Raw genomic sequence first — 21594 nt, forward strand, 5'->3', positions numbered from 1 at the left:
ATGTAGTGCTGTGGGGACACAGCTGTGGCTGGGTGGAGACAAGGGGACAGCTCCTTCCACAAAACTGCACTGAGGCTTGGCTGCTTCTGCAGGGGGCAGAGGGGATCACCAGCCTTTGGAGGGAGGCGTCACTTACCCCTGCTGCTTTGGAAGGGCCCAGAGTTAGGTCTGTCCTGTTCCAACACTGGTGGCTGCTGTGGACAAAATGGGACAGTCATAGCACTGGGCACTGTGCCACCTTCCTAGGGCCCACCCTGTGAGCACAACTGTACTCAATGCTCTCTCTGCAACCACCTGGGTTGCACCAGTTCTTCTCACAACAGCAGTGCATTACCCTTGCCCTCTTCCAGCCTTTCACCTGTCTGCAGTGACAGAAGACTCAGGGGTAACACATAAAGGAGAGTAGATGTGGACACCATGGCTGCAGCCCAGTAATCTCTTCCCAAAAAGGCCAGACCAGAAATGCAATCTTGGACCAAAAATGGCATCTCCTTGCACAGGCAAGAGAACACAAGTTACCGCCTTAAAATTGCAAATGTGGGCAGAGGAGGCCAGGAAGCTTGAGTGTTGTATATGAATTACTTTATTTAAAGTATGCTGGGCACCACCAGGCAACATGGTTTGGACAGTGTGCGAGGGAACAGTCAGGCAGACCAAACGAACGCTAGGTTGGAGACAAGACCATCCTGCCCGGTCATTGCAGGTTACAAAATGGAGCACTGCTGCTGCAAGGCCAGCAGAGGCACTGAGGGGATGGGAGAGCACTGCCTGGGGCGCAGTAACAGAACCGAGAGGAATGTGCTAGAATTCCCCTCTGTGCTGCAGCAAACCAGCAAGAACAGAACCAGGTTCCCAGCAGAAGGCTGCGTGTTGATGGCTCTTTTCTGACAGGTTCTTGCTTAAAAAACAGTCTGCTCCAATGGGGTGAGGGGAACAAGCAGCCTGGCTTCAGCTGGGAGAGACCACCCTACCCCCCTGCCTACAGCCTCTCCAAACCCAGGGGTGAGCCCCAAGAAAGTGGTTCCTGCAGTGGCAACCGGCTGCTGCTTACATTCATCTCAGCTGGGGCAGTGCACTGGCCTTTCCCTCACCTCTGTGGCAATCCTCCAGCTCTTACCCATCTCTGCACCTGAGAGTGACCCCAAGGTGATGTGTGGCAATTAACAGAAAGGAGAGAAACCGGGAGGAACTGCCACCAAGCAACTCCAGCTCCATTGCTACTGCCATGTTCTGCAGAAAACTAATAGGAAAAAAAGAGCACCAAATAATGCACAAGTAAAACAGGAACAGTGGCATGCCCAACACAAGCAGGTCTGCAGGCTGCCCAGGGCTGTTAGAGCAGTACAAGCAAAGCAGTCACCAGGTGAGCAGAAAGGCACTGCAGTGCAGCGGAACACAGCCAGCAGGACAGCCTCCTGCTCACGCACATGCCACTCACACCGGCCTCCTGGTGCGCTTTGCTGTCCTCTCCCCCGGTGCATTCCCAGCGCGTCCCTGCGGAGCAGGGGCAGGGGGGTGGTGCAGGGCTGGCCTTTCCTCTAAGCGCGGGTGCTGTGTGCAGTGCGAACATTGAGCAGCGGGCAGCTGGGCAACAGGTGTTCAAAGAAGACCCAAAGCATAATTCCCAGGTGCTGTGGTCAGTATTTGAGAGATCCTCAGACATTTCAATAAATAAAACAATTCTTACATAACAATGCACCTTCCCAATTATTATTTTGCCCCAGAATGGATAAAATACACGAGTTATGCCTGACTGTGAATACATGCTCCCTTTGCCCTGGCATGGCGGGAAGGAGGGAAACAGCCTCGACTCTTACAAAGAACACGAGAAGTCAGCGCTGTAAATCTTGGCAGGTTGAGGGGGAACACACAAGTGCCTTCACGCCCATTTCGGGGTACTTGCTTCCAGAGGAGAAAAGGTATTTAAAACAAAGTACGAGAGAATAACCGTCTAGTACAATGATAGCTGATTAGATTTGCTTTGTTCTACTCCATGCAATACAAACTAAGTCCTATCGCCAACTTCTCCAGCTGTGGTGCAGACCCCACATCAGGCTAAGAAGTTACACACTCATACACACAGTCACACACCAAAACAGTGGGGGAAAATGGACTTAACTGTTGAGAATGTGCTTTCTCTTAATAAAAAATATATTAAAAACAACTTCAAAAACCTACTGATGGTGAAGACACCACTGAAGAAGGAAGTAGCTATGGGGCCTCAGCTATGTGTTTCCAGACAATCCAGGCATTGCAGTCAGGCTGACTAAAGCCTGTATGAGCAGTCTGCAGTGGTCGGCTCCCTTCTGGCTTGCCAGGCAGTTTCTATAAGCTGTTCCCTTTGTTTTTGCTTATTTGTTTTACAATGACAGATGTGACTGTGATACAGGAAATAAGGGACTGACTGAAATGAAAAAGGAATGGGCTATTCTGGAGAAATTTAGATTGGTATTTTCTCCATTCCATTAAAAAAAAACCAAAATAAAAAAGAAGTTAGTAGTACTAGTACAACCCTCCTGCTGCTGTCGTCTTTGCTCAGTGACATCGGGGCATGCTGGCGCACACACACACACACAGGCAGCTCTCAGACACTCGGACTCAGAAAAGCGAGTTTAAGTGAATCTTCAGAGGAGACTGAGGACAGGTCCCAGGGCTAGAAGGTTTTTCGGTGGATGGCACGAGCTCCATCTTCTTCATATTCCTTTTTCGAAACCCACATTTTCTTAAAGGTGTCCAGAGAGGCCAGGATAGAGCCACTACGGAGAGACAGGCATGTTACAGGTTAAAGCAAAATGCTGGGGGCACTCTCGTAGTATCTCTGCAGAGATGGGCTGTTTCTAGCGTGACACTTCCCTATGACAGAAGGGTGCCTAGGCTCAGTTACCCACGACAGACACGCTCTCTGGACAGTCACTCCCTCTCCCACTATCCTCAAATGTGCCAGTGCTACAGAGCCTGGCACCACCTGCCCCCTCCCTCACAACCTGGTGACTGCTGCTTCAAGAACACACCAAGCACTGCCCAGCTCAGCAACACAACCTCCCTGACACACAGCACCAGTTGGGATAACAACATGAGAGCTACTGGGCTGTGCCTCCCCAGCCCAATCCCACAGCAAAATGTGTTGCTGTGCAGCACATACATACCCAATCCATGTGGAATACAATCTCTCCTGAGGAGCCGATATCTGGAAGAAAGAGAATCAGCTTGTACCTTCCCAAGCTCCAGTCTGCTCCTCCTAGCACCCTGCCTACACTTCATTCCAGCTAACACCTGACAAACACAGATGTGGTCGCTGCCAACAGAAAGACACCTGTCAGTGCCCCCAAAACAGCCACTCTGGTCCAGAATCCTGGACAGGGGTCATGTCAGAGGAGCCACCTTCTCAGTGATGAAACCAAACGGATTTTCATCACAACAGCAAAAGCTGTTGGGCATGTGAGTGTCCCAGGAAAGGCATGTCTGATTTGAAGTAAATGGCAGCTGCAGTCTGAGCAAGGTTCTTTCAACGCCACAGAACAACACACTTGGTAAATGACAAACACAATAGAGATGGCTCTTACCCTTATTTTGACATCCTTCGGAGCTAGTTTCTTCACTTCACTCAACAGCCTGTCACCAAAACCTACACAAGACAGAAAATAGGTACTGTGAACACCTCAGCAAAATCTTAAGTTCCATCCATTAACAATGTGGACATGGCCTGCGCAGTCCTTCAAATAGCCCATTCCACATCTTACTCCAGTCTGGGGAGGCACAGAACAGAGACAATGACATAACAGAATTTTGTCTCACTAAGAGCTCAAACACTGGCACAATGGACTCTACTCCTCAGCAGCAACTTGAGTCAAGCAAACGAGGTTTTTAGCTAGGACCTCCTTCTTCCCTAGGCATTCCTCCTGTGTCCAGTCCATTTGTACAGGGGGTCAAATGGGAAGACCAGGATCTATTTGGGGCTGTCAACCAGTGGATTACAGACTGATGGGTTCTGGCAGAGGGTATCTTTAGGTCAATGAGTACCAACTGAGGGGATTGGTTGAAACCTTTCTGCACACACATAGCTGACACTCATGCAGGACTAGGGCCATTGAACTCTCAGCTATCAGAGACCTAAAGAAACCTTAGAAGATGGAAGAGTCCTTTTTGGTATCTAGTCTCAGATACTGTGAGCTACAGCAGCAGAAATGAACACAGCTATTCAGTCCTTCCCTAGGTATTGATTGGAGGAAAACAGTAAAAGCCCTCCAAGCCCAGAAAGTGATGTACAAAGGCAGGTGTCCTGCATACCCAGCAAGATATGACGAAAACTCAGAACATTAGGAAGTAAATGCCCTCATAGAGCAGAATTTACACAGCCCTCACCCCAAAGGATGAACTGGGTGATCTGGGTTATCTTCCCAGTTTCACATGAGAAAGAAGCAAGAGATCAGATATGTCACAGCACACTGAAAGAGAAGAGGCAGGAACCTTTGAAAAGCGTGGAGCCTCCAGACAGCACAATGTTGGAGAACAGCGTTCGCCTCAGATCCATGTCTGACTTTTGAATGGCAAAAACGAGCACTTCATGAAGTCCTTCACATTCCTCCCCTATCAGGTCTGGCCGGAACAGGAGCTCTGGGGCTCGGAAACGGGCAGGGCCAATCTGCAAGAGCAGAAGTTAGGACAGAGAGAAGAGGCTTTGTTCACTACTACAGATGGGGCTGCCTTTCTTAGGTGAAGCTTCAGAGTAAGGACACTTACTGGACATTCATGCTGCATCACTAGACCCCAAGTGAATGCCACTTTGGATCACAACTCCTACAAAGGGCACAATTTCCAATTTGCAGATGAAAGAGATGAAGAAACTTGCTCGGCCCCATACAGCAGGTCTGGCATAAAGGGAGCAAATCCAGCCCTGGTACTGGAGGTAAAACCTGTATTTCCCCTCTTTCTACCATTTTATAGTGAGTGGGCTCAGCCTTCTAAAGAGTATTCCTAACTCTTCAAATCAACTGTTAATGCACAGGAGACAACTCTAGGCAGGACAAAAGGCACATATAAAATCACTGATGAATCACATATAAAATCACTGTGAGCTGACACATACCCACACTCAATACCTGATCTTCATAAAGTTTGTTAGATCAGAGCCTGCTATCAAACAGCTCTGATTACCCATTGTCATGCTGCATCCTTACTCAGGATTTCTAGCAGTTGTGAGGTTTCTAGCAAAGTTTACTTTCCTTAAAAAATTCTAGTGCCCACTCAACAGACTAGGATGAGTTATGGTCTTTTAAAATTATTCCCTCCCACCTAACACCGCATGTAATTTCTCATCACTGGGGAGCTTTTTGGGAAACCCTGTACCTCACATGAGGGATTCTCCAAGAATGGTCCTTACAAACCTCAATAGTGCTTCCATCTGGCAGGTAGTACTGAGCCTTCTCAGTCTCCAGAGTCTCATCCTTCTGGGGGTTTATTGACAGGTAGCAGGCACGCTGGAGAGGAAACAGAGTCAGAGACACGTAAACCCAAATGCCTCTGATAAAATGTTTTTCTCACTAACAATCAAAATCCATGTATCCCTTTGGAGACACTGATTTCAAGAGTATTATGTGCTGGAGAAAACACCTTTAAGGCTCACAGCATGTAAACTTACCTTGCAATATCCCACTTGTGATCCCTAGCTGCCATGGATTTTACTCCATGAAGGGAAAAAAACACTACTGAAAACTATCATCAGACCCTGAAAAAATGCAGCACAGGTAAAGGCAAAACTGACTCTGAACCACCAGCCCATCTTTACCTCCATGTTAACAGCCTCTTAACAGGGATTAATTTGATTTTAACTATAACTCTCTCAGAATATGGGACAGCTAAGGTTGCAAATAACCTCTGGAGGTCATCTTGTCCACACAGGATCCCCTAAAGCAGGCTGTCTAGGACCACATCTAGATGATATTACCAAGGATGGAGAGTCCACAACAAGTTTGTGCATCTTGTCCTGTCACTGGACAACACTGAAATGAGTCTGGCTCTGTTTTATCTGCACCATCACTTTAGGCATTTATATGCATCAAAAAGACTCTCCCCAAACCTATTTTGTGGCTCAACAGTCCAAGCTCTCCCTGCCTTTCCACATATAAGAGTCCTTTAATCATCTTAGTGGCCCTGGACTCCCTCACATAAATAATGGATTTAGGTTCAGAACTAGGCAGCCTGGAACTTCCCACCAGATTTCACAAGCCACAACTTCCCTTGAGAAGAAATCCCTTCTTGGACAAACACAGAAAAAAGGCAGGGAATCACCTCCTTGATGGTCTTGACAATCTCAAACTCAGAGGTTGTGTGGAAGTCATAGCCTTCCTTCCGGAGATAGAGACGCAGGAAGCGGGAGACATCCCGGCCAGCGATGTCAATCCGCATGATGGAGTGAGGCATGGCAAAGCCTTCATAGATGGGAACCGCGTGGGTGACGCCATCCCCAGAGTCCAGCACCACTCCCGTGGTCCTGCCAGTCGCGTAGCTACCAAAGGAACAAATGCTCAAGTCAGAACAAGCAACTCAAAGTGAGCCCAGGCAAACAGCACATTCACGCTCAACTCAGGAAGCAAAGATTTCACATAAACCATGCCTAAAAAAACTATCAAAATGCAAGCTCTGTTTGCAGTTGAGCAAATTTCCTGTAAACTCTTTATTACAGAAATTGAGTTTCAGTTCTTGCATGAAAAGTGGGGGAAGACATCAGTGAGGTTTCCCACAGGTTTTGTTGTGGAATGGATTTCATGGCAACATTCCACAAACACAAATCAAAGACGAAAGACACTTACAGGCTAAGCACAGCTTGCATGGAGATGAATAGTGCTGGCACATTGAAGGTCTCAAAGAACACCTCAGCAGCACGCTCTCTGTTCTTGCGCGGGTTTAGGGGTGCTTCTGTCAGCAGCACAGGATGCTGGGAAAGAGAAGAAGGAGCTGTGCTGCAGTAACCAGGAGGCAATATGGATGTGTTCCTAAATATTTCTGCTTATTTATTCACTTTAGGAACCACTGGTGCAAGAGGGCAGGTACAAAGGACTAATTTCAGCTCAGCTGTATTAGACTGAATAATCTCAATTAGATTGGAAGACCAGCAGGATTCTGATATAGTTATGAAGAAGTGTTAGGAAATGTACTCTGTTAGTAACTCTGACCCATGAAGAACAAGTAGGATGACTTACAGTAACAAAAAAATCAGCCAGATTAGCCAAAATACACACCCTAAGAAAGGGTGAAGGCATATGGTCTTTTAGCACAGGCAGATAGAAATATTCCTACTCCACAATTTAGACTGCTCTCAGACATTTAATAATATTTTGGTCCAATCCTTCCAGACCACAGGACTGTGGTTTTCTCCTTCCTCAATTCAAATCATGTCACTGCTGAGTGGATATGCCTGATGTGCCAGCAGAACAGGAAAAGTCAGAAACACTTGGCCTAGAGTAGAATCATTAGAGAGAGTGTGAATAGCAAATGTGAAAGGCAGATTTTCAGTTAGGCCAGACCATCAGATCTGGAGAATTCTCCTTGGACACTTCTTGTGCAGTATCTCCTGAGAGGTGAAAGAACCCAATTTAGCAATTAACACACATTCAGAAAGAAGGCCAAAGGAAAAGTCCCAAATCTTTCCAAGTTCCAAGGCTCCTGGTGTTACACATGCACTGAATGACACTTGTGCCTTTACACAACATGGTCTCTACCTCTTCTGAGAAAGTCTGGAGCTGGTCTTTAGAATAAACATACTGCCAGATGCGCTCCATGTCATTCCAGTCCTTCACTATGCCATGCTCCATCGGGTATCGGATCGCAAGAAGACCTCTGTGCTCCTGAGCAAACAGGAAGAACAAGAGCATTCCAACAATCACACTTCTGAGCACTATGACTGTGACTTACTGTCAGACTCACCTTCAGTTTTGATTCCACTAAAAGATAACTTATCTATAGCATACAGGGCAAAACCTGAACATTCATCACAAACATCTCTCCCAGAGAAACCAATATTAAACAAGGCCTTTTCGTACCAAGTAGGAATGTCTACCTACGTCTGACATTTGCAGAGCATATTCCATCATAACACTTTTAAAGTCAACACACAAGAGACCCATCATATGGTATCTTTATACTACCAGATCAGCCATGATATAAAACCTAACAGGATGTTACTGGAGAATGCAGTTTGAAGGGCTCATAAGAAATGTGACCACACAACTGACTACATGTTGACAGAAGCAGGACTGTGGAGAGAAGCTTCTTGCCCATGGCAGGGAGATATACAGCAATCGAGTAGGGTCCATTTCTAAAGTTCCCAGTCAAAAGTATGTAACCATATAGAGCTAGAAGTAGCCTAAAAAGAAAAGAGAGATATCGAAGGCCTTGGGAACTAGGTATGTGGTCAGCAGATTGGCACAAGAATTTCATTAAGCTTCACACTCCAACTTGGACACACATGCAAGAGACAATCTGTTCTACTCTTCAGATTTACACAATACCAAAGAACCACAGCCCAGCTGCCACATCCCTCCCTTACAGCAGCACAGTGAGATATCTGGACAAGTGCAGTGTACAGGTGTTCTTACCTCTGCCTTTGGACCAATGAAAATGTCCCCTTCTAAAGCACCAGCCATAACGCGAACGTGCTTTGGTCTGCCCACACTGGAATAGAGACAACAGAGTAAATGCTTCTACAAAGAGCTCAGATGCACCCAACAATTGCATACTTTGTGTTTCTCTCTGTCCTAACCAGAATTTTCTCAGTGGGTGAGTCTGGGGGCACTACTAGGTACAGACAGATCCAGATTTGCTCTGAGCTAATCTCAGAAATCAGATATGAAGGAGACAGATTGTAGATAGTTCTGAACTGGCTGGACATAAAACAGCTGAGTCATATTTTCACTGATTATTCAGGACTCACCTGTTTCAGCAGTGCCTGGGATGAACGTGGCTAGACTGAGCAATTGTCTGAGGTGTTGGATCCACATGTGCTGCCTGACCTCAGGCAGACTTCTCAGACTGGACATTTGTGTCCCATACCCCACCATCCTATACAGAACATATTGCTCAGAACACAAAACTACTCACTAAAAACCCACCACACTGAAAATAAAAGCCAGTGACTATTCAGAGTTCCTGTTCCAGCAGTCTTCATCCTGGCAAAGCTCTTATAAAACTTACAAAAAAGTCTGGCAGGAATCAAGACATCATACCACACACTGAAAAAATACAGAGGTCTTCACACTTCTTATCCCAAATTTTACTTTTTCCAGGTCCTTTTCCTCATGTGTGCAAATTAAAGGATCCTACAGCTTTGGTTGTGTGTTGAGCCTGACAAAGTGATGTCATCTTTTACAATGTGTATGTGTCCCCAAAAATCTCAAAATATTTAACAGCGGAGCTCTCATCTCCCTGATGCTTCTTTGCAGCAGGCAAAAAAGAGTAACTCGTTATTCCATTCATAAAACTGGGCAATTCTTCCCTCTACATATCAAAGAATTGGTACACAGTATTAAGAAATTACCAACACCAGCAGAATACTTACTAGTTAGGAAAGCAGTATTTTGGTATTTGATCGCCCGCAAAACCTGCTTTAATCACACCTGAGCCCTGTGGAAACAACAGACAAATACATGAGTTTATCACTCATTCCATAATCTTCACAAGTTTTAGAGGAGTAGCAAAGTACATCAGGACTGCCAGATCCTCTCCTCTTTAGTAGGAATAAAGCTCCCCAGGGACTGACTCTCCAGGCTGCTTGGGGATGGGAAGTGCCAGCTTGGCTGCTGGAGGGAGTGACTGGCACCCTCTGGCAGTGACACATCTCACAGGGCACAACCATCCCATGCACCCTGGTACTGCTCTGCACACATCCAAAGTATTTTTCTAGCCAGGGTGACTGTGAGGGGTACAGGAGGTTAAAGCCACGCTCCACAGGTGCCTATCAATATTAGATAACCTTTGAGGGGAAGAGACCACTCCAGAAAGCCCAGCAAGAGCAACTAAACTCTGCCAGCTCCAGGAGACACTGGAAGAATGAAGGCTACAGGCCTCTCAGAAGGAGATTTGGAACGGATGAAGGAAGGACAGATAAAAGCCAGAGAAGAAAGTAGCAAAGAATTGTGAAAAACAGACTGGAGAAAAAACTGGGGAAGGATTGTCAGAAACAAACTGGAGAAGAAACTGGGGAAAAGATGATCAGATGGAGGATGAACTAGCTAACGCTAAGAGGCAGAAGTGTGGTCAGAAAAGACACTGGAAACCAACACAGACTGTTGGGATGGCTGGGAAAGGACAAAGATGCTGGTTACACTGCAAGGGAAAAGGCTGGGGCCAGGAAGCACAGCTGACGGGATAGAAGGGCCACAGAAGAGATGAGAGATTGCAGTCAGGAAGGCACAGGTCCAAAGAGCCTTCTGCAACATTCAAAGCATCAAACACAGAGTGGGTAAAACCAGCCACAGCAAGGCCCTGGCAGGGAGTCAGTGCCGGGCATCTGGCCCCACAGCTTTCATTCCCTGTCCGGAAGCATCTTGGGAACACCATCATCAACTTGGATTTGTGCTGACTCCTTCCCCTCCTCCATTTCCTCTCCCTGCACAAGGGAATGACATCTTGAAACAATGAGCAGCTTGCAGGAACACCAAAGTTTTGCTAAGGAGTGGATTTTCACAGGATCTCCTCAGATAAGCCGTTTCAGTGGTAATCCCAGACTACCATGGGTGCAAGCTCTTCTGCAGAAAGAGGAGCAGTTCTGCTTAGCCCCATGGTGAGAGCAAAGTGTGTGTGAGCTTGCACTGAAAGCTGTGACCTGTGAAGCGTCTGTTCACTCTCAAGGGCTCTGCAGTACGAATGCTCTGGTTTGGTGGCCAAAAATATATCTTTTGACTACCCCATTGCATTTAAAATGAGTAGCAGCACAACTCCTCCATAGCTTTCCACTTCTCACCACCTCTGCATGGGTCAGCATCACCACTTTTGCTTTGAGGCTGGGGCCAGATGAGTTGCTCAGGGCTCTGACAGGCAAGCCCTGGCTACAGTGGTTTCCAATGCTGCCTTCCCAGTGCCAGAGGTTACCAGCCAGAGCAGGCTCAGCAGAAAGGAATGTGGGGTGGCCCCAGCCTCTCCCATTCACAGTCCAGTGCTTTACTGCCAAGCTTCTTCCATCAGCAGTTTCAGCAGGGATGTCAGGTTCTGCACAGGGTATGTGCACTCTGCCACCAGAGCCAGGATACTCCTGCCTCTAAACCACCAGAGTCAGATTTGCCAGGACACATCTGTAGGAGAGAAGTGTCAGGAATACTCTGCAAACCAGACATAGCTATTTATAAAGCATATGAAAGGCAGATTGCTTGAACCCTTGTCTCCTGATAAACACCTGCAGCCAGGCTGGCTCCAGGAGCACACCCAAGCTGCCAACTGGGCAGGACTAACTACTTCCTTTCCACACGAGGGACTCTGCTCCAGCTGCATCCCAAGATCTGCACTAACTGATATCAGTGTGACAAAGTGGCAGGTGAAGTGTTAAAAAGACTTCTCTTGAGACAGACTCTCATTTGGCTATTCCCTTCAAAGTGAAACAAGGAACAAACCAAAACCACTATTCTTATTTTTCTTATCATAGTTTATAAACAACTCGCTATAACATCCTGTGTCAAGTCTTGCAGAAAAATAACTGAATGAAATACAGTAACATAATGTAACCACATTACAACATTGCACTTACTGAATATTTGGTTCAGGATAATGAGTGATCTTGTTGCTAGCACATTCTGCTGTGGGGAACTGGTTTCAGGGGAACAATGATGCTCCTATTTTAACTTAAGAGATTAAAATTTCCTTATGTCAGGCCAAAAATTGCCCAGTGTGTCCTGGTGAGATTCATAGCAAGTTTTGTATTTTAGGATTTACATACTGAAGTTCAAAGTTAACCAAATGTGTTGGGAGTTCAGAACTCCAAGTTGGAGTCAAAAACAAATGACTGCTTTGAATGTGGCAGTGGGATGGGGCTTTAATAAAGTTGTGCTTCCAAGTGCCTGGGAATAAACCAAGAACAGCTGTTTGATATCACTGCACTACAAAGACCTGACTGCACCTTCTGACCTATTCAATTTTTCTTGAAAACATTTTACTTCTTTGAAGATATGTGCACACTGAGTAAATCTGTTTATTATAGACCAGTTTAAGATTCCTATGCAATGAGAGGAAAATGTTTACATTTTGAAATAACTCTGATTCAGAAGGTTTAAAGACCTGTTTTTTCATCTTTGTTTCAAATAAGCAAAAACACATGCATCTTCTCTTCTGTTAAAAACTGATTAAAACTTTTTAAAAATTGAAAAATTTATATGCTTCCACCAGTGGATGGGTTTTCCTTCCATTTTATCTGGCAGCAGTTTATTTTATTTTTTTAAATTTTAATCTGAGCAAAAGAATAAAAGAAGAAAAACTACATGAGTAAAATGTAATAGTCAATGAAGATAAATTAATAAAAAATTCTTCTGAGTGTCTTGAAGGAACTGAACATACCCATCTACTGAAGATACTGAAAAATCCCTGAACATGCTCATCTACTAGCTCTGTGGCCAGTTGTTAATGGATTCATTCATCTTGATGCATTTTAGGAATCAAATTTAAATGGAAATCACCAGTCAATCTTTCATGTAGCACTTTCTATGGAGAGTGCACATTTCATATTGTTGTAACACTGTTTTATTAGATAAAGAATTTTTAAGATCAAGAACAAACCAAAGACAAGAGCCCTTGATGACAGCTCAGCTGCATAAAATGCCACCACTAAAGACTACAAAGCAAACCAGAGATAATTCCAAGTTCTATGGAGGTCAAGGAATTTGCACTGACTTAGGCCACAGCTGGACTACTGACATGTGCATTATGTTCAGCAGGGCTCCCAGACCGTTCAGAGAGAACTTGTTGGACTGCAGATGGGAATACAACTCTTAAAAATTAGACAATCAAGAGTAAAAAGTTGTGCTGAGGTACAGCTCCAGCTTCCCACTGTACATTACAAAGCTCTCCCTGCTGAAAGCATACAGCTAAGAGCAATTTGTGGTAAGAGAAATAAACGTCCCTGTTAATTTTTTAGCTACAGAACTTCATGTCCTTTTGGAACACACTTTAATTCTAGAGCAGGGCTGGGACTGGAGGGGTCTGGCTCTCACCAGCTCAGTATCTCACCTCCCCCTTTCCACACACAGGCACATGTGAGACAGGATAACATTCAGCCTTCTTCAGTTCTCTGCAGAAAAGCAGTAATGAGACAGCAGTGAGAAGTGGTACCTGCTCTGTGCAGCTCCACTTCCCATCCTGCCTGAACTCCAAAGAGTAGCAAAAATGCAGTGTCACCACGAGTCTCCTTGGCCCAGAGCCTGCCAGCGTTACAGGCAGATGCCACAACAACTGCTCCATTCTCCTTCTTGTAAAGGGAGGGGAAGGGGGAAGCTCGTTTATTGGAGAGGCAAGAACAAGAATTAGCTTTTATAAGACCAGCTGATAAAATGAAAAAGACACAGAATCAGCTGCTGGCACATGAGGCCTTCTTCAGGTCTGAGGCAGAGGCAGCAATCATTGCACTAAATAACAAAAGGACATGCTGAAATTAAATATAGGCTGCTCCTGCACTAATAGCTCAACTAAGTGATCCTCACAGCTCCAGAATACCTAGAGATAACTTTAATGTTTAGCTAATCACTCAACAATGCAGCAGGATCAGTGCTGATACAGGCATTCCTAAAAACAATCAACTTAATGCATTTTTTAACATATTCAGTAAAGGACATACATGTTTTTCTCAACACAGTCAATTTCACTCCTTACTATCCTTTTCTATTAGATGCTTTCCTTCCATGTCTAACTAAAATCCTTCATCTGTAAGATTCCAGGGAAATAAAGCCAAAACTGTATCAGAGAGAGGAATTTGGGATCCACAATACAGAAAAAGTCAGAAGAATAATTGCCGTTATCTGAGAAGACCTACAATCATTCACTGCATGGAGAGTTAAAGCAATAGGCTGAGAACTGCCAGGGCAGGAAACCCAATTCATATGGAAAAAAAAAAATCGGGAGAAATTAAGCTTGTGGAAGAAAAATGGAGCACAGCACTGACCCTTCAAAACAACAGAATATCAATCACTGGCGATAGAGGTCAGAAGGGAGGAGCACGAGTTTGTGACTCATTACACTGAAGGAGGCTCTATCCAAGACATGCCCTCCCATTCCTTCCTGGATGGTCCTTCCTCCTGGGAGGGCAGCATGGATGGGGCAAATCAGAACTGGACCCAGAAGTACCTCAAAGAGGCACAGAATCACTGTCATTCATCTCCTGCAGAGCTATTACATACACAGACTGAAGGTCTGCTTTGTGCTAATGAGCACCATCAGCAATACTGGAGCAGCCATCTGCAACACCACACTGCGCTGATGTAACCCTGGGAACAGATCCTTCAGCAGTGGCATTCCCTTGTTGTGAGGGGCACTGCCTTGTTGTGACCACTGTGCTGGATGCACTGGATGAGGGGGCACAAGAGGTCAAGGCTTCTCCCTCGCTGGGCCTGCGAGGGGTGCCTGGCTGCAGAGCATCATATCCTGCACGGGGCCAGGGAAGCGCCAGCACCCCCAGAGCTTGCTGGGGTCCAAGCACGGCCTAGCAGGAGCACACTGGAGCCCTGGCCAAGGCCTGCCCCACAGCACGCTGGCAGTGTGGCCACGGCCTGGCCCAGCACCCCCATTGTCCCCCCGGCACAAAGAGGGGTGGGCGGGGCCGGGGAAGCCCCGCCCGACTGACAGCGCCAGCTGCCAATGAGCGCGGGTGCTCTGGCGACAGTCCCGCCCCGCTCCGGCAGGCAGCAGCGGGCTGCGCCGCTGACTGACAGCTGTCTCAGCCAATGGGGGCGCGCCGCCCCTCCCAACCAGCGGCAGCTCAGCGGCGGCGGGGGCTGCGCCCCCCAGCGCGGGGCAGCGGCCCCGCCGTGGCTGACTGCCACTCGCCCCAGCCAATCGCGACTCGCCGAGGCGCAGCGGCCCCGCCCCCCGAGGACGCCGTATGGCGCCGTGCGAGGGCCGGAGGCGGCGGCCGAGCCGGCCGAGGTGGGGGGGGGGGGGCGGCGGGCGGGGAGCGGCCGCCCCGATGACAAAGGGATTGCGGGCCCTCCCCGCTCCCGGGACGCGCGGCCGCCCGCACTCACGTTGTCTATCACGACGGGCTGGTTCGCTATCACATCGTAGGATTCCATGGCGAGGACCCGCCGCAGCCGCCCGTGAGGGAGCAACAGCCCAGCCCTCGGCGGCGCATGCGCGGAGCGGCGACGCGGCGCCGCCTGGGTGATGTATTCCTGCCGCCGCGGCGCCTGCCGGGAGTTATAGTCCGACGCTGCGCAGAGTCAAGCGGGGAGGCGCGCCGGGAGCGGAGCACGCCGGGAGCTGTAGGCCGGCACCGGGAGCGAGCCATGCCGGGAACTGTAGGCCGGCGCTGGGAGCGGGCCATGCCGGGAACTGTAGGCCGGCATCGGGAGCGGGGCGTGCCGGGAGGCGGAGTGCGGAAAAAGGGAATCCTGCGGACACATCCACGGCCTAGACACCGGAGAATGTTGCGGTCCAGGAGATAGCTGGGTGCTTCCACCGGAAACGCTGCACCGCAACTGGCTGGCTTCCGCTTAATAGATTCTCCCCTCTTAATTTTTTCTAATAGGAAAGGAGAAAAAGGTGATTATATCAACTTCTGTAGAGGGTATCTATGACTACGGAAAGTGTTTTATTGTCCCATAATTTCATGTGATCATCTTTATGAACTACTGGTCATAAGTCATCTGTTCCCTCCACGAAACACCAGTTTCTCTCCATTTTTGAGGTACAAGAACCACAAAAGAGGTGTCAGTATAAAGAATACACATCATGATCATTTCAGTATTGAACAATGAACACACTGTCATTTCCATTGACTAAGTATTCTAAAAGCACTTGGAATAATCGATCACTGAAACTCTGGATCTTGAAACTAATTAAAATGGATTTTCATGCCACTGAGCAAACCTGAAGGCTTGACTCACCTGTCTTGTCCCACATCTCTCCTGCAGACATGGACTTTTCTCCTGTAGTTCCTGCCTTTAGCTCCAGTAGATAAGTTTCATCCCAGATGTTTACATTTAGCGACCTTCCCCATTCACCTAGTCTAAAAGAGGGAGTTTTTATACAGCAGGATTGAGGGGTTTAGATGAAAGACAGTGTTGTATCACTTCAGTGAATGGCAGGAGACACTCACTATGGGTGTTTCCAACGCAGCCTTTCTACATACTCTGTTACACTCACCTTCTCAGCTGACTGCAGCTGACTACTCAGGCAGATGACACAAAAAGTAGTATCATGGTAACAGGACAAGTGAAATATTTTTCACTGTGGAAAGTGAGGACACCAACTGCTCACCTCCTTTATCAGAGGATTGTCATTTGGCTGTCAGCTTCTTCACCATGTGTGTTCCCCCAAATGGTGTTGTGAAAGTTTTTAGAATAAACTCTCACCTATTTAAGTGAGAAATGCGAGCAGGGCGCCCACCATCTCTGCTGAGCACTCTATAGCTCTTTTTTTTTCTATTTCCTGATTAACAAGCAGGACCCTGCTCTAGCAAAGGTGTGTAAACTACTGCGCACACACCATCCACATGTACATACCCGGCTTTGCACCTCCACAGCTGTAGCTGCAGCTCGGGAATGAGCCAGACCGTCAGTGCGCTTGTGCACAAGCCAGAATCCGCGATCGCAGAGCCCCAGACTTCACGCACTGGCAGCTTCCAGCTGCCTCCAAGGGCCCTGCATTGGCGGGGGTGTAAAGGCAGCAGTCAGAGCCCCGCTGTGCTCCCGGGCCCGCCGGGCGCGGAGCTCCCGCTCCCCCGGACCCGCTCCGCGTTCCCGCCACCGCCGCGCGCGGCCGCCGCCCCGCCCACCGCCCAGCCCCGCGCCGCCGCTAGGGGGCGCGCCCGACCCGCAGCGAGGGGCGGGGCAGAGACGCGGCCGCCCTCCGGGCGGCGAGCTCCCATTGGTCAGTCCGTCCTGTCACTCAACGCCGCCCTTGCAGCGGGGCCCCACCTCCTCTGCGCGAAGCCCCGCGCAGCGCCGCCATTGGCGGAGGCGGTCTGTCACTCACGCGGCCCGGCAGTAGGCCCCGCCCCTCCTCCCGCGGCCCCACGCAGCCGCTTGGGCCGGGCAGGGCCGGGCCGGGAGCGCCTGGCGGGAGCGGAGCGGGTTCGGCACCAACCGGGACGGGCCGGGACCAGCCGCCTCCGGGACATGGAGGGCGTGCGGCCGGGCGGGGGGCCCCCCGCGGGCGGGCCGGGGTCCGGCTCGGGGTCCGGGTCCTTCCCGTCGCTGTTCCCGCCGGGGTTGCACGGTATCTACGGCGAGTGCCGCCGCCTCTATCCCGACCAGCCCAACCCGCTCCAGGTCACCGCCATCCTCAAGTACTGGTGAGGCGGCCTGGATGGGGCCGGGGTCTTGCGTGGAGCCGGGGGGAGCCGCGGGGCCGGCGCCTTGTGTGGGATAGGAGAGGGTTTGGGAGGAGGAGTGGGAGTGGGAGAGGGTTGGGAGAAGCACTGGGGCTGGGGCCGTCGCACGGGGTAAGCTGGAGGGGCTGGGGAGGGTTGTGGCAAGGGCAGGGACTGGGGGTTGCGTTCTGTGTCAGGGGTGATTTGCGGGAGTTTTGGGGACATGCAGCGGGTCTGCGGATGGGGGGATTGGGGGTGCAGTTGGTTGCCTAGGTGTGTGTTTGGAGGGGGCTCCTGGAGAGAATGTGCTGGTAATAGAAGGGTCTGGAGAGGTGTGCCCTGAGGACAGGAGAGTGTATTGGGGTTTCTGGGGTGATTTGGAGGGTCCACGCCTGAGGGGTTGCTGATGAAGGCCCCATCTGGGGCAGGTCTTATGAAAAGGGCGTGCGTGTTACTCAGTGGAGGTGTTCCCGCAGAAGGTGAGGGAGGGTCTGGAGTTTCCCCCCCGGTCAGGAGTGCCGGGCTCTGTCTTCTGGCCAGGGGCCTGGGGCTCGAGTGCGGCGGCACGGACCGGAGCGAACCCGCTGTTGCAGCCTGCAGGCCGGGCACATCCCTGTGTACCCATACAGCCCTGCCCATACGGGGCACTGCCAGCTTCTCTTGGCCTTACGTAGCTATGTGTTATCACAGAATGTGAATCTGCTGTTCAGTGTCTCTGCTGACACAGTGTCTGACACCAGGAACAGCAGTTGTTTATGTGGGAGAGTGGCATGAAGGAAGTTCTTGGATGTTTAGCTATCAAGATAAGTGTCTAGTGTCTAATCCCGTGTGAAGAGGAGTTCCTTTTGCTTTTTGCTTAACTGGATCGCTTAGCTGCGCAGCCCCTTCTTCTGGGGCTAAGGAACATGATCAAGTCACCCCTGAATGTTTTCTTTATGTCACATTGGCCTGTCCCTACCCTAGTACTTGAAAAAAAAACTAGTAAATGCTCAACTTCTTTAGTTACAGCTCATTTCAACCTGTATGTCTTTATCTAATTAGAGACCTGAGCAACAGCAGAATAACATCCTCCCTGTATGCTGCTCTGACAGACAAAGCTATTGCTGTTTTTGTCCACAGAAGTGTTGTTTTTCAAGTGATTCTAGCAAGAAGTTTGTTAGCCCTTATTGTCTAGGGGAGTATTGTATTAAAATGACACAGTGGGCTAAGATATTGCAAATTTGAGACTTCAAAATATAAATAATTTCTTAGTCATTGTGCACATCAGTACTTTGGTGGTGGTCTGATCAGTCTGTTTTTACACCTATGTCTAATCTTAGATACTCATGAAGAGTTTCCAGTCACGTTAGCACTTCTTTTCTATCAACAGCTTAAAACATACTGACTGTATTGACATAAGATTTTTGGAGGCTGAGGGAAATTTAGGTCTGTAGTGAAGAATGGCAAAGGCCCTTGTTTGGGAAGAAACCTTGTTGCTTAAGGGATTGATTAGGGTTTTGCTGCAGTTGGAGCTCAAACGCTAAAAGAATTGTTGCTGGCAGTGATGGCAGGTTGCAAGTAAGAAGTAATGTGAAGGCCTGTTTATCCTGGCATTTTCCACTTAGTGGTTCCTCCAGCTGTTAGCTCAGCCAGCAGTGAGAGCTGAGAGTTTCTGTTGTAGAGGTGAGCTTCCTACTGCTGTCCTGTGCAGGAAATGCTTGTGTGAGGTAAAACCTCTATGGACACCAGAAGTTCTTTCTCTCCTGTTGTTGGGTGAAAACTTGGAGCTTGATTTTGTTAAGTTCTCTTAAGTAGAACGACTCCTGCCACAACTCTCTGCTAATCTGTCCTACTCTGCCTGGGCTGCCAGCTATTAGCTGGTTTACATTAGAAGAGGAAATGGCTGAATTAAATTCTCTGCCTTAGGAGAAATATTGTATCACTAATCAGCTTTTAATTATATGTATCAGTTTCTCTACAGTTAACAGCGATTTGGTTTTTTTTGTTCAGGGAGCTGAAGTTGTAGTCTTTGGCTTGCAGATCAGAGCAGATCCTAACTGTGGAACATTGGAGAATCTGCAGAACTCCATGCCTGTTGCATAAAGGGGTTTAGCCATGTTGGGAGAAGTCTTGGGATCCAATCAGAACTTCTTGGAAGCGTTTCTGTCTATTTTTGTGAAGGCCATGCACCAAGATGGAGTTTGTCTGTTGATATCCAATATCCACTTTTATTATAAAATGTGGTAGAGTATCTCAAATTTAAATATCTTGTTGCATAGAATTGCTGGTGAAAAAAATAAAATTTATTCTTTTTTTGTGATGGGTTTTGAAATAAGTATAATTCGGCCTTGACTACTGGGTTTTTATCACCTGTCTTAAATTTAGGCCATACTTACAAAAACCTGTGCAGTGAGCTGTGGTCCGCAGCCTTTTGGGAATCACACACTATTTCTGAAAGGTTCTCAAAAGGTAGCTGTGAAGAGCAATGCTATTGTCAGCTTCTGGGAAGTGACTACAAACAATACACTAAGGACTTTTCTAGGTGGATGAATTAGGAGTGGAGTTTTCCAATGACTTTCCATTGTGGGTCTCTTTCCTCTCTGCGTTTTGTGTTTCGCCTTCCACACAAACTTCGGAGTGCTCTTAACATCAGTCAAAAGAAGATTCTTGGTGCAGATGCAAATACAGGGTTTCCCCTGAGGCGGTCCTTCCTGCTCCTGAATGAGCTCCATGAATAGAGAATGTAACAAATTTGTACTGTACCTCTGGCTTTGAAGTTGGGCTCTTCCTAATAAAATCCTCCAACGCTTCCAGCTCTTTGTGTGAGTGCATGTACTGATATGTAGATTGTGATACAAGGTCGAACCCTGCCACGGCGGTGTGGGCGGGAGGATGTACCACAGCAGCGCCGACATAGAGTAGTGAAACCTGCCACCGAAACTGGATAAATATCTGTGCTGACTAATCTCTGGTGAGTGTTATTGCCATGGCCGTGTTACTGTGTGCTGCAGGTAGCTGGCTGAAAGCTCATGCTGGATACTTGTGTAGTTGCGGTGGTTTTGGGATAGGTGTATGGCTTGGATATGTTTTTCAAAATTTAATTAGTCACTGCTGCAGGCTTTTAGTCTACATCTCTTCCAAGCCTACTACACTTCTCAGTGAGTAAAGATGGTGTGACTGGATCGTTGAGCAACATGTGAACCAGTTGGTAGTGAACTCTGGGCAGGACTGAGCTCAGCTCCTTCAGGCCTCCTGGTGCCACATTGCTGTGGCCACCTCTTGAGTAGTGTGGTGCTGCAGGTTTCCAGAGAAGTTTGACCTTTGGAGACAAACACAGGATTGCTGGCAGGAGTGTGGGAGAGAGGTTTCTGGCTTGCCTGGTGCTCTCCTAGGCAGGACCTGCCATCTGCATCAGACCTGACAAGTATGTTTGAGTAGCCCTAGGGAAATTCATTGAATAGTCCCTGTCCTGAAAAGGGCAGTGTAGAGGTTTCTCTTGTTGTCAGTATCAGAGTGCCTGTGTCAGCAGTGTTCCAGCATTGATTGTTTGACTTCTAAAGTGTTATTAAACCTAGTTTGGAAGCACGTTTTCTTCATGTAGGAGGTGCTGGTTGCTTAACAGTATTCTCTTCATTGCAAAGTCCACACAACTGCCCTGAGCACTGACTAACCTCTCATGCTGGTCAGTGCATGAACCTTCCTCACTACGGAGTTCTCCCAGTCCAGTAATAATTGTGTGTGGCTGCTGCTGGTCACTGCTGCTCCTCAAGAGTAAGTGACCATCCTGGCTGGAATTACTTCCATCTGACTGCTTCCATCATGGATCACTGGAGGGCTGAGCACTGGCCAGGACATAGGTGCCAGGCTCTGAACAGAGCCACATGGATGGGTGCTTGTGGTAGAGACCTCAGCCTCCAGTGTGACCTGATGCCAGTGAAAGGGAACAAGTGAGAAAAGGGTGTCGTCAGAGGGGACTTGTTTTTTCCTGAGTGTTTCAAACTATTGCTAGACTTTAAAAGCGGTTTTTTCAGGTGTCTACTGAAGATCAAACTTAGCTCCATCCTGGGGTCTGACACACTCTCCCCCACGTTTGCTCACCAATTTGCCTTTTATGT

General features: G+C 48.2%; 2 protein-coding genes across 3 annotated transcripts in view; one reads left to right on the forward strand and one right to left on the reverse strand.

The window, feature by feature from the left end:
* Nucleotides 1-560: 560 nt before the first annotated feature.
* Nucleotides 561-15356, reverse strand: ACTR1A (actin related protein 1A). Its single transcript, XM_021536341.2, has 11 exons — nt 15213-15356; nt 9554-9618; nt 8595-8670; nt 7719-7844; nt 6810-6934; nt 6289-6505; nt 5385-5477; nt 4468-4642; nt 3564-3625; nt 3147-3187; nt 561-2756 (listed from the first exon to the last, which is right to left on the reverse strand). The coding sequence occupies exons 1-11, from the start codon at nt 15258-15260 to the stop codon at nt 2654-2656; spliced, it is 1131 nt and encodes a 376-aa protein (XP_021392016.1). The 5' UTR covers nt 15261-15356; the 3' UTR covers nt 561-2653.
* A 1890-nt stretch (nt 15357-17246) lies between these two features.
* SUFU (SUFU negative regulator of hedgehog signaling) overlaps nt 17247-21594 on the forward strand; it is an 89060-nt gene continuing 84712 nt past the window's right edge. The window contains exon 1 of one of the 2 annotated variants that reach the window (XM_031505269.2): nt 17247-17482. In XM_031505269.2, coding sequence (XP_031361129.2) covers nt 17307-17482 — 176 coding nt within the window. In that variant the 5' untranslated portion in view covers nt 17247-17306. The remainder of the gene's footprint in view (nt 17483-21594) is intronic. The other variant, XM_021536340.3, reaches the window with a different exon arrangement.

Source organism: Lonchura striata, chromosome 7 (assembly GCF_046129695.1).
Source record: "Lonchura striata isolate bLonStr1 chromosome 7, bLonStr1.mat, whole genome shotgun sequence".
Taxonomy (NCBI): Eukaryota; Metazoa; Chordata; class Aves; order Passeriformes; family Estrildidae; genus Lonchura; species Lonchura striata.